Below are 11,924 nucleotides of genomic sequence, written 5' to 3'. Positions count from 1 at the left end.
CGTCCCATCCCCTGCTCTGCACACAGCGGGCGTGGTGGCCGCTCCTGTAATCTCAGCACTCAGGAAGTAAAGTGCGAGGACTGAGGCTACTAAACAAGACCCCGCCTCAGAAACAAAACCGGCCAGAGCTAAAACTCCATTTGCAGCCGGGCGGTGGTGGCACACGCCTTTAATCCCAGCACTTGGGAGGCAGAGGCAGGCGGATCTCTGTGAGTTCGAGGCCAGCCTGGTCTACCAAGTGAGCTCCAGGAAAGGCGCAAAGCTACACAGAGAAACCCTGTCTCGAAAAAACCAAACCAAAACAAAACAAAACTCCATTTGCTGCTGCAAACCAAACAGTGCTACTAAAATCTTTTATTTTCAGGAAGGACAGAGGTCAGGCCTGAGATGAGCATGGGTGTAGGCTCTCCGCCGCCGCCGCCGCCGGCAGGTGTCGGGTTCAGATTCAGCATGGGGCGGGCACCTGCGTCTTGCCCTGGAGGCACAGCCATTTGGTGGGCACTTCGTAGGAGGACCTCTGCACCAGGTCTTCATCATACGGGATGTGCCAGGAGTCTCCGGTTGTCTGCACCACTGTGTCATAGCGGAGAGGGTCCTGGGAATCAGAGAGCCAAATGGGAGAACAACAATGGGCTGCTGCCGCCTTTGGAAGAGCACTGTGTGCTTCCTGACACTGGACTTCCTTCCTTCCTTCCTTCCTTCCTTCCTTCCTTCCTTCCTTCCTTCCTCCCTTCCTTCCTTCCTTCCTGTGCGTGTGGTGTATGCACATGTACGTGCCGACGCACGGGGTCTGTGCGTGCACAGGAGCCGGAGACTTCTACCACTTTCCACATTATTCCTTTGAGGCTGGGTCTCTGCCTGAACCTGGAGCTACTGGATTTTTGTTTGATTGTTTGTTTTGCTAGGTTGGAGGCTAGCAAGCCCAAGCAATCCTCCTGTCTCTGCTCCATACACTGCTGAGGCTATTGGCATGTATGTGCAAGAACACACTCAGCTTGTAATGTGGGTGCAGGGATCAGAACTCAGCAGGCACTAACCATTGAGCCATCTCTCCAACCCCCACAACAATAAACAAAATAATGTAGAAGGGTAGCTTCATTTTAAGGCTAAGGGTTCTCTATAGGAGTGTCATATTTATAAGTTATAGGATTGTTTCATTGTGTTTATTGGTTTTCTAAGTGGAAAAAAAAAATTAAATGTAGAAAGTAGAAAAACAGCTCTCTCTCAAGATTATCTTGAAGTGAATCTCAGACGTGTACTTCTAGAAAATGTTATTTATTTTGTAATTCTAAGATCAATGCTGTTACTAGCCTTTCCCCAGCACAGACCTCAGACAGAAATGGTAGCAAGTACCCAGTAATCCCAGCACAGGAGACTGAGACAGGAGAGTTCGGAGGCCAGCCTGGGCTACTTAGAGAGTTTCAGGCCTGACGGGGATACATGGGAAAAGTTTAGCTGATTAAAAAAGATATATGTTGGGTCTGGAGAGATGGCTCAGAGGTTAAGAGCAGTGGCTGTTCTTCCAGAGGTCCTGAGTTCAATTCCCAGCAACCACATGGTGGCTCACAACCATCTGTAATGAGGTCTGGCGCCCTCTTCTGGCCTGCAGACATAATGCAGTCAAAACGCTGTATATATAATAAATAAATAAATCTTAAAAAAAAAGCACAGGTTTTGAAATAGATAAAAAAAAGATATATGCATGCATATATTAAAATACATATATGCATGCATGCATACATATGTACCAGCCTAATCAACAATTCCCCAGGCTCATCAAATTTCTACTGTTTGTATTTTCCCCATTACTACACATTATATACATATATTTTACAGTCTCTTTGTTAAGTGGGCAGTAGAACAGGGCTGTTGCCTTCTGAGACACTGGGCTGCTCACAGCATCCTTTAGTCAGAGCTTCCCTTCCCACCCCCATTTTCACTGAACTTCTATTTTTCCCTTTTTGTTGTTTTTTCTGAGGAAAGCAGGTCAATAATACAGTCCTGATTTAATAATTGATGTGATGTTATGGGATACTCTTTCCTATAAATTTGTTTTACATTTAGCTTATTTTTTAAATTAATAAACTTATCTATAGTATTGTGTGCAACATGTTTTGAAATACACAGACGTTGTGGAGTGGCCACTCAAGCTATTTAATATGAGTTACCAACTTTTTGTTTCACAATGAGAAAACTTAGAACCCACTCACTTGGCAGTCTTCGGGAATGTAATACACGGGCTGGGAGAAGGCTCAGTGCCTTGCTCTAGCAGAGGACCAGAGTTCGTTCCCAGGCCCCACACTGGGTGGCTCATAACTGCCTGGAGCTCCAACTCCAGAGATCCAGGATCCTCTTGCCTCCTTAGGCACCAGCATGGATGATCAGACCCCCCCCCACACACACACACAAATGCATAATTAAAATGAAAAAAGAATACAATACATTAGCTAGGTCTGCAAGTAACACAGGAGGATTGTAAAGTCAAGATCTACCTGCGTTCAGTGTGCTCAAAGCTAGCCTGTCCCAAAATAAATAAAAACTGGGCTGGGGCTGTAGTTCAGTGGTAGAGGACTTGCCTAATATGTGAACGCTTTGTGTTCAGTCTCTAATACCACACACACACACACACACACACACACAATTAAAAACACAAATGTAGGGCTGGAGAGATGGCTCAGAGGTTAAGAGCAGTGGCTGTTCTTCCAGAGGTCCTGAGTTCAATTCCCAGCAACCACATGGTGGCTCACAACCATCGATAATGAGATCTGGTGCCCTCTTCTGGCATGCAGGCATACATGCAGACAGAATGCTGTATACATAATAAATAAATAAATCTTAAAAAAAAAAAAACACAAATGTAATTTAAATTAAAAACTAGGAAAAGGTGTTTAGAACTTTCAACATTTTAAAAACCGTGCCACACTCTTTCCTTAGACAAGACTGTCAGCATCACTTAGACAGAGCCCATACCAGGAGAGTCAGGTGTGAACTTCTGAAGCCTTTCCTGACTGCCAGCTGGTGGCCCTGCTGCCACTTGAAGAAGAGGTGCTGGGCGCGCGCGTCGGGCAGGCAGGCCTTGTGGTCCCGCATCAGGTCTTTGGTGATAAACTTGCAGTGACTGCCTGAGTTCAGGGTGGCGTAGAGCAGGAACGGATCGTCCTCCGAGCTGCAGCAGACAGACGGAAGGACAGTCAGACACTCCAGGGGGCAGAGGGCTTCCCAGCCCCCAGTTACTTCTCTTCGGGCTTTCCCTGGAGGTGCCTCTGATTTCTGGAGAGTGATCTGCTGACCCTCATCAGGCACCCAGAGTCCTTAGTTGGTGACACCACCTAAAACACCAGAAAGCCAGGGGAGGGACTGCTAATGAGATTTAGAAACTTTCAGGCCAGCTTCGGCTACAGGGTTGTGACCTTCTCCAAAAACCAAAACCACCGAGGTTTAAGGTGGAAGAAGATGAGCAATGTCAGAGAAGGGTCACATTTACATGGGGGTTATGAGGACTCACTACCTATGCTCTGCTTTATGTTTGAAAAGGTTTGTTTGGCACATTAATGGAGAACACAAGTTAACATTAAAATATAAATATTTATATCCAGAGACATAGGAAACCAGTGAATCAATCTTTATAACAGAGCTTAGACTTTCAGCAGACACATTAACTGCAGGCCGAGGTACAGGTCCCAAAGTAGGCACCAAGACCACTCCCAAGAGACTTCCGGTTAGAGCACATGATTTGCCCAGTTTCTTTCTATAAGAAAAATAACGATGATGATGGCAATGAACAACACAGGCTTTCCATGAACTTGGATTTTCCGGGTCATAACTATTATCTCATTCACCCTCCACAACAACCTCGTGAAGATCATAGATGAGGCAAATCCCTTCCCAGGTGGGAGAGGCAGGTCTGCGATCTGAAACAAGCCCACACTCCTGATGCTTACCCACACTGCCAGAAGGACATCAAGGAGATCAAGTCTTCTGCCCCTGAAGCAACAGAAATCCTCCTCTCGGCTTGAAAAAGTGGTTTGGTCTGGGATTTGAGAGAGAATTGGCCTCTCGCTTCATTCATCCAGAGCCATTTGACCCTTTCAAGAAATTCCTCGTGGGAGCCTGACAAACCTTCAGGTTCTCACTTCTGAACTAGTGAGTCCTAGACTCAGGGCCGAGGCACACCCGTGATAGCACAGTGACAGCCGGGCAAGGTTGCAAACCAGTGTGCGCCGGCGTAGGTAGAAGACCGTGAGGACACCGAGGGTGTGTAGTCCGTCCAGGATCTCCCTCCTACCTTCCTGCATAGCTGCTTTCTGTTTATGAACTGCACACTGTGGGACTAATCGTGTTCTCCACGTTCCTTTGGCTTCCTGGGAAGCCGTAGCTCCGCGGCAGTTTTCTCTCTACTAGAATAAATCCAGACCCTTTGTGAGGTCCTCTATAATACGGTCTTTCCTCCACTCTGACTTCCCTTCCCCCACTTTTCCCCCCCCTTTGCTAGACAAGGTCTCATGTACCCCAGGATGGCCTCTGTAGAGCAGAGGATGGCCTTGAACTCCTGACCTTCCTGCTTCCACCCCACAGGGCTGACATCACAGGTGGTTCCACTGCAACTGGTTCCATGCGGGGGCCACGCAAGTTTCCTACCAACTGAACTGCATCCCAGCCCCCAGATTCCTTCCTGGGCACTGTTCTAACCCATCCACACTGGCCTTCTTACTTGGCCAGCGTCCAGCTTACTCCTATGCCAGGACGTGGGAGCTCTGCCGGCCCCTGTATGAGGGATGAGTCTGTGAGGTGAGGGACCCTTCCCACGGCTCCACTTCCCACAGCACTGATCACACCGTGAGGCTGTCCGGTGACTCGTTTCTGCAGGGACTAAAAGGGCAGGGGCTTAGGCGGCGTCACTAAGCACAAGCACTGTGTTCATGTTTGTTGAGTGTCTGCTCGACGGTCAATTGATGGATTTTATGTATTCTGAGTGCTAGCCTCACTCCTGACTCTCCTCCTTTGCTCCTTCGGGCCGATGTCCGCATCTGTGTGTGAGTTTGCTCTACTGTAGACACTCTATCTTCGTGAGCTGCCTCCAGCCCATTTTTGTTTCTGTTTTAAATGAGGTTGCACGCGCCCAGGCAAGTGCGTGACAGAACAGACAATAATGAGTAGGTGACCAGAACCCAGGCTAATTGACCCGTTCCCTCCAGTACTCACATGTTATCAGCAAAAAAGCAGTGGGCTTGCCTCTGCACCTGCTCCATCTCGTCCCTTCTCCACCTGGAGCTTGCTGTGAGCATGTGCTTTCGGCCCAGGACCAGCAACTGCAGATTCTGCTGGGCTAGTTGGGAAACTACAGCCAGGAGCTAGAAAACACCAAGAGCCAAACACAGAAAGTTCAAATAACTGGACAGATTCTTCTCGCTGGTTCCTTCAGGTGAGTCTCAGAGTTCTGAGCAGGAAAAGAATAGCTCCTAACTTCCCACCTGTCAAAGCCGGAGGAAAGTGATAAATTAATGCCTTCTTTGTTGCTGTTTACAAGAGTTCTCAAGTAGCACAGGCTGGCTCCCAGCTACGAAGTCAAGGATGACCTTGAACATCTGACCCCTCATACCTCCACTCACTGAGCTCTGGGATCACAGGCATACACCGCCATGGTCAACGTGTAAATGGATGCCTACCCCCTGCCCAGGTCAGGCTACACTGGCTCCAGGTGTGGGTTTCTAAAGACAGACTAATGAAGCTGAACCCCCTAGAGCTCCTCAAGATAGTGACGGGACTCAGAAGTCACTGCCCCAATTTTGAAGCAAAAAATACTATATATATATATATATATATTAACAAATTTGTTTGTTTGGTTTGGTTTTTCGAGACAAGTTTCTCTATGTATCCCTGGCTGTCCTGGAATTTGCTCTGTAGACCAGGCTGGCCTTGAACTCAAAGACCTGTCTGCTTCTGCCTCCCAAGTGTTGGGATTTAAGGCATGCGTCACCACCGACTGGCATTATTTTCAGTAATTTTAAAAAAATTTTATTTTTTATTTTTGTATTTACACTCATGACATTCATTAATTACACTCATGATTTTAATTACATTTGTGGTATTCATTGATTGTATTCGCAGTATTCACTCAATAATTATATTTATAATATTCATTAATTACATTAATTGTAATGATTTATTACATTCATGATATTATGTTCTGATACTACTGTCCATTTATAGGACTTTTCCATCATACAAAATAGAGATTCTGTACTTAGGAAATCATTGCTTTATATTCCTTTCTTCTCCATCTTGAGATAATGTCTAATCTTTATTTCTATAAATTTATATATTCTATAGTAATACAATTCTATAGTATTTGTCCTTTTTTTGGATGTAAAAACATTTTATGTAAAACTGCAGGAGAAATAATACACAGATAGCTTGAACATAAAAACAGGTTATAATTCAAAAGTCCAGGGTTGTTTTAAACAGTAAAATATTTTCTCTGTAGAAAATAGTAAAAATGATAACATTTCCCAATATGCCCTTTTAAGCCAAATGATAGCTGAATTATACATATAAATATTGATTAGATTCTGGGATACAGAAGGAACCTATCTTCATCTGTTCAGAGAGCTATGTTTTCCTTAAATTGTGTAAGTGAGATTCCTATTCATCTTCCCCTTCACTGTTTGATTTACAGCAGACATTTTTCTATAGGCTAATCCACAATCTAAAGATTTTAGCCTCCCCTCCTGAAGTACAGCCAGCATTTTCTTTCATCAGCTTGATACACTACAAATTCTTATCCTAATAGTGAAATGTTTCACTAAAGCTTGCCCAGTGATTGGGCAAAACCAAAACTTACTGTAAGGTTTCTCTATGTAGCCCTGGCTGTCCTGGAACTTGCTTTGTAGACCAGGCTGGCCTTGAACTCAAAGATCCCAAGTGCTGGGATTTAAGGCAGGAGTCACCACCGCCCGGCATTATTTTCAATAATTTTTAAAAGAATTTTTTTTTTTTTTTGAGACAGGGTTTCACTGTGTAGTTTTGGTGTCTTTCCTGGATCTTGCTCTGTAGCCCAGGCTGGCCTTGAACTCACAGAGATCCACCTGGCTCTGCCTCCCGAGTGCTGGGATTAAAGGCGTGCGCCACCACCGCCAGGCCGAGAATTCTTATTATTGTTCCTGGTGGGGTTTGCCATAGTACACATGTGGAGGTCAGAGCACAACTTTGTGGGGTCGGTCCACTCCTTCTACTATCATGTGGGTCCTGGGGATTGAACTTGGGTCGCTGAGGTGGTGTTCAGCTGAGTGTGCTAACACCTGCCTGTGATCCCAATACTCTGGAGTCTGAGGCAGGAGGATCACTAGTTTGAGGTTAACCTGAGCTACACAGCAAGATCCTGTCTAAAACAAGACTCCCAAACATAACAAAACGAGAAAGGATGGATGAGGCACTGTTCCTACAGAGCACCAACGCTGTCTGTACTGTGTATTTGTGGATCTGACGCTTACCCTGGGCTTTCGTTCCCTCTACTCTATTACTAATGTGATTTTACAGCAGTCGGCTTTACTGCCCCCAACTACCAGTTCTAAGATGAAAGCAATCGGAGACTTGTCCACTGAGTGAGTTAGTATAACAAGCAAAGAAGATGCCGGAACCAGAGTGGAGAGCCTAACTGAAGGTTTTCCACAGGTAAAATGTAGCCTTTCGTAGGCCACAGGATGACTCAGAAGGTAAAGGTACTCGCCATCACCCTGGCGACCCAAGTTCAATCCCCAGATCCTACATAATGGTGGAAGGCGAGGACCAACCCCACAAAGTTGTCTTCTGACCTCCACACGTGAGCTGTGGCAAATCCCCCACCAGCAATAACAATAACTATAATGCTTTTAAATTGTTTTAAAATATAATTTGTGTTTCAAAATTGGGGTAGTGACTTCTGTGTTTATTCAATAGTTATTTTTCTCTATATGGAAAACATGGGCATTATCATAGTGTACAAAAATTTCAAGACATACTGTTTCTAGTGAGACATTAACTATATTTTTCTTACTTGCCCATTAAGCCTAGGAAAAGACAAGTTCTGACTGTACACATATTTGATGGTTAATAAACACGTTTGATTAGCTGAGGAATATGCCCAGCATTGGGAGCCAAGCATGTCAGTCCATGCCTGTAACCCCAGCACTTAGCAAACTGAGGCAGTTCAAGTCCAGACTGGACTATGTCAGTTTCAGGCCAGCTTGGGTTATAACGAAAGACCCTATATCACAAAACTAACAGCAACAATAATGATGACCGTAAACAAAAAAGTATGATACATGACTTTGAATATCTTTAAAGACATTAAAAGTGTCTTTCTTTCAGAATGTACTCATTCCCTCTGTGTGTGTGTGTGTGTGTGTGTGTGTGTGTGTGTGTGTGTGTGTGTGTGACAGTGCAAAGCTCAGAGGACAACGTGCAAGAAGTGATTCTCTTTTTCCACCATGTGCATGCTAGGGATTGACCTCAGGTTATAAGTTGTAGGTGGCATCTCTGGGGTCCTCCATTTCTTTAAAGCCATTGAAATTACAGATTATTTTCTATGAACATAGATTCAAAGTGGAAATTGGACCCATTAATAAGGATGACAATTACTTTAAAAATTTGCATAAGAATTACCATAAAGTTATTATAAAAATAAATTTAAAATATTAAAGCACATGTTGAAGCCAAGAATGGTGCTTCATACTTTTTTGCCCCCTGGAGCTGAGGACAGAACCCAGGGCAAGCGCTCTACCACTGAGCTAAATCCCCAACCCCGTGCTTCAGTATTTCAGACCCTGAGGCAGGAGGTTCTCAATTCCAGGCCAGCCAGCCCCAACAACTCAGGGAGAGCCGGTCTCAAGTACGACACAGGGCGTGCTGGCCTGGAGGTGGGGCACCTGTCGGCCAACACGAGCTCCGTGGGTCAGTCCTCAGCACCACAATCCAACAACACAACCCCACACCGCTGCCTCTGGTTTTCAACTTTCCGTGCAGCTAGGAAGACATGGTCTAAAGAAAAACACAACTGAGTTTTCAGATGTACTCAGATAAACACCCCCAGTTCACTAAGGTAGAAGTTAATAAGGCAGAAGAGAAAACCATAGGTTCAACTACTCTGGGACACCATCTTGTGCTGGAGAGGTCTCTAACAATTTTGTGAAAGTAATGAAAATAAGAGAATAAAGACTTTTTTGTTTTGTTTTGGTTTGGTTTTTTGGCTTTGTTTTTTAAAAGATGACTGGGTAGCAAAGGTAACTGACCATGTAGATGGTGTGGCTATGAAAAGCCTCTGGAATAAATTGCAAGCTGGACCTAGTGTGCTGGCTCAAAGTCATGGGCATACTCAGAACAGCAAAGAAAAAGAAATTTAACTTAATTGTATGCTCCATCAAAAATAAAACCAAGTCAGGTGATGGTGCATGCCTGTACTTAAGAAACCAAGGCATGGGCCGGGCGGTGGTGGCGCACGCCTTTAATCCCAGCACTCGGGAGGCAGAGGCAGGCGGATCTCTGTGAGTTCGAGGCCAGCCTGGTCTCCAAAGAGAGTTCCAGGAAAGGCGCAAAGCTACACACAGAAACCCTGTCTCGAAAAAAAACCAAAAAAAAAAAAAAGAAACCAAGGCATGAGTATTGTAGTTCCAGGCCAGCCTGAGCTACACAGACAGACCGTGTCTCAAAATCAAGACAATCAAATCAACCTGGGACTGGATTTGGAGCTGTGTATCATAAGTAATTACTAGACATGGCTGAATACAGCACTGTCTCCAGGCCGGATTAGAACAGCTAGCGAGGGGACGGGGGTGGGGGGGGTGGGGGTGTGGGGGGTGTGGGGGGGTAGAGAGGGAGACCTGGAACAACTGGGAGGAGGAACACAGCACACACCCACGTGACACAGAGGTACAAGTGGGGCTATCCGGGGAGGAAGGGGAGGAGTGGGAAGCGGGGAAAAGGAGGTGATGTGGGGGACGGATACGAGCAAAGTGCAATGACATACGTACAAAAATGTCCTAAAGAAACCCGTTACTTTGTATGCTTACTAAAATAAATTAATAATAATAATACTATAATAGGAGGAGGAGGAAGAGGAGGAGGAGGAGGAGGAAGAGGAGGAAGGGCTGGAGGGTTATATGGCAAGGCAGCTAGGAACACTTGCTGCTTTATTGAGGAACTGAGCTGGGTTCCCAGCTCCATGTCAGGTGGTTCCCAACAACCTGCTCCTCCACATCTAGGGGATCCCATGCCTTTGTCCTCAGGTACCTGGACTCATACGCGCGCACACACACACACACACACACACACACACACACACACACACACACACACACACACACACACACACACACACACACAAATATACATATTTTAAAAAGACAAGGTCTCATGTAGCTCAAGTCAGCCTCAAACTTGCTCTGTAGTTGATGCCCACTGTAAGCAGAATGAACACTAAGAAGCCTACCCCAGCAGGGTGTGGTGGCTCACACTGGGAGGCAGAGGCAAGTGGAGCTCTGTGAGTTCCAGGCTGGCCACAGCCACACAGGGAGACCCTGTCTCAAAACCACAACCATTGCCACTAACAAAACCCAACCACCTAACCAAGCAACCAACCAACCAACCAACCAAACAAACAAACAAAAAAACCAAAGCCAAACTAAACCAAGAAAACCCATAGGGGCTGGTAGAGCGGAGGCTTTTATCAATTCTATATGTTAAAAAAAAAATAACCCAAATTTTAAGCTATCTAAAAGGAACTCACTTCTGATTTTGTTTTCTATGATCCCTACCGTTTCACCATGGTCCGTAAGACACTGAAGGATAACCCTCTGAAACACCAGAGGAGTGAGAACAGACTGAAGGCCAGCAGTGGGTGTAAGTACCTCCCAGCCTGGCTTCCACCTTGATGTGGTTTACCTCCTGTAGAAACGGATACTAGATTTAAAAAACAAACAAACAAGCAAAAAACTCATCAATCACATACCTACTTTGGGCATAAAACTAATCAAAAATAGTTTCTGAGTGTAGGTAAAAATACAATCGGCAGGGCTTCATGTGTTAGAAATAACCGTGAGGAGGGAAATTCAGGAATAAGCGGGGGATGGGGGGAAGCAAAGGTCAAGATGTCTGAATAGTCTAAATAGCAAGTGGAGTTTCTGTCCATGTTCTTTTAAAAAATAATTTTATTAAACTGGGCGGTGGTGGTGGTACATACCTTTAATCCCAGCACTCAGGAGGCAGAGGCAGGTGGATCTCTGGGTCTGAGGCCAGCCTGGGCTACAGAGTTGCAGAGAAACCCTGTCTGGATACAACAACAACAACAACGAAAAGTCCATGCCTGCGTGTGTGTGTGTGTGTGTGTGTGTGTGTGTGTGTGTGTGTGTGCATGTGTGTGTGTATGTGTGTGTCCATGCAGGGACAACTGTGGGAGTGTGCTCTCTCCTTCCATCATGTGGGTCCCAGGGACTAAATGCAGGTAATCAGGCTTAGTGGAGATGCCCCAATGAGCCATCTCACAGGCCTCTTTTAACTTCTTTTGACTTCCCTCTCTGCAGGTTCTTCTACTTCCTGGGATTGTATGGACTGCAGATCTTCAAAAACTCTAAAGCCTTTGGGATCTGCTATCTGCAGAAAATTACATCAGATCCTCAGCAAGATAACAAATATACATTCAACACACAATATTCATTACTCAGCCAGACATGTGGTACACACTTGTAATCCCGGCATTGGTAAGTAGAGGCAGAAAGACCTTGAGTTCTAGGCTAGCCTGAGCTACTTTGTTTTAAAAAAAAAAAAAAAAAAAAAAAAAGGTTTCAAAAGGCGTGGTGTCCCAAGCCTGTAATCCCAGCACTTGGGAGACTGAGATAGGAGGATCTCAAATTTGAGGCTATCCTGTGCTAAAAGGTGAGTTTGAAACTAGCTCA

The 11,924-nt window shown here is 45.3% G+C and overlaps 1 protein-coding gene across 3 annotated transcripts in view; it reads right to left on the bottom strand.

The window, feature by feature from the left end:
- Positions 1-322: 322 nt before the first annotated feature.
- The window catches only part of LOC114693372 (protein only RNase P catalytic subunit), a 104,036-nt gene continuing 92,434 nt past the window's right edge, over positions 323-11,924 (bottom strand). For all 3 annotated transcript variants that reach the window (XM_028869713.2, XM_028869715.2, XM_028869716.2), the window contains exons 6-8: positions 5,203-5,351; positions 2,971-3,166; positions 323-595 (exon numbers count right to left, since the gene is read on the bottom strand). In XM_028869713.2, the coding sequence (XP_028725546.1) occupies positions 446-595; positions 2,971-3,166; positions 5,203-5,351 (495 nt within the window). In that variant the 3' untranslated portion in view covers positions 323-445. The remainder of the gene's footprint in view (positions 596-2,970; positions 3,167-5,202; positions 5,352-11,924) is intronic.

The sequence above is a fragment of the Peromyscus leucopus genome, chromosome 14 (assembly GCF_004664715.2).
Source record: "Peromyscus leucopus breed LL Stock chromosome 14, UCI_PerLeu_2.1, whole genome shotgun sequence".
NCBI lineage: Eukaryota > Metazoa > Chordata > Mammalia > Rodentia > Cricetidae > Peromyscus > Peromyscus leucopus.
Note: the sequence above shows the minus strand (reverse complement) of the source record. Positions and strands in the feature narration are given on the sequence as shown.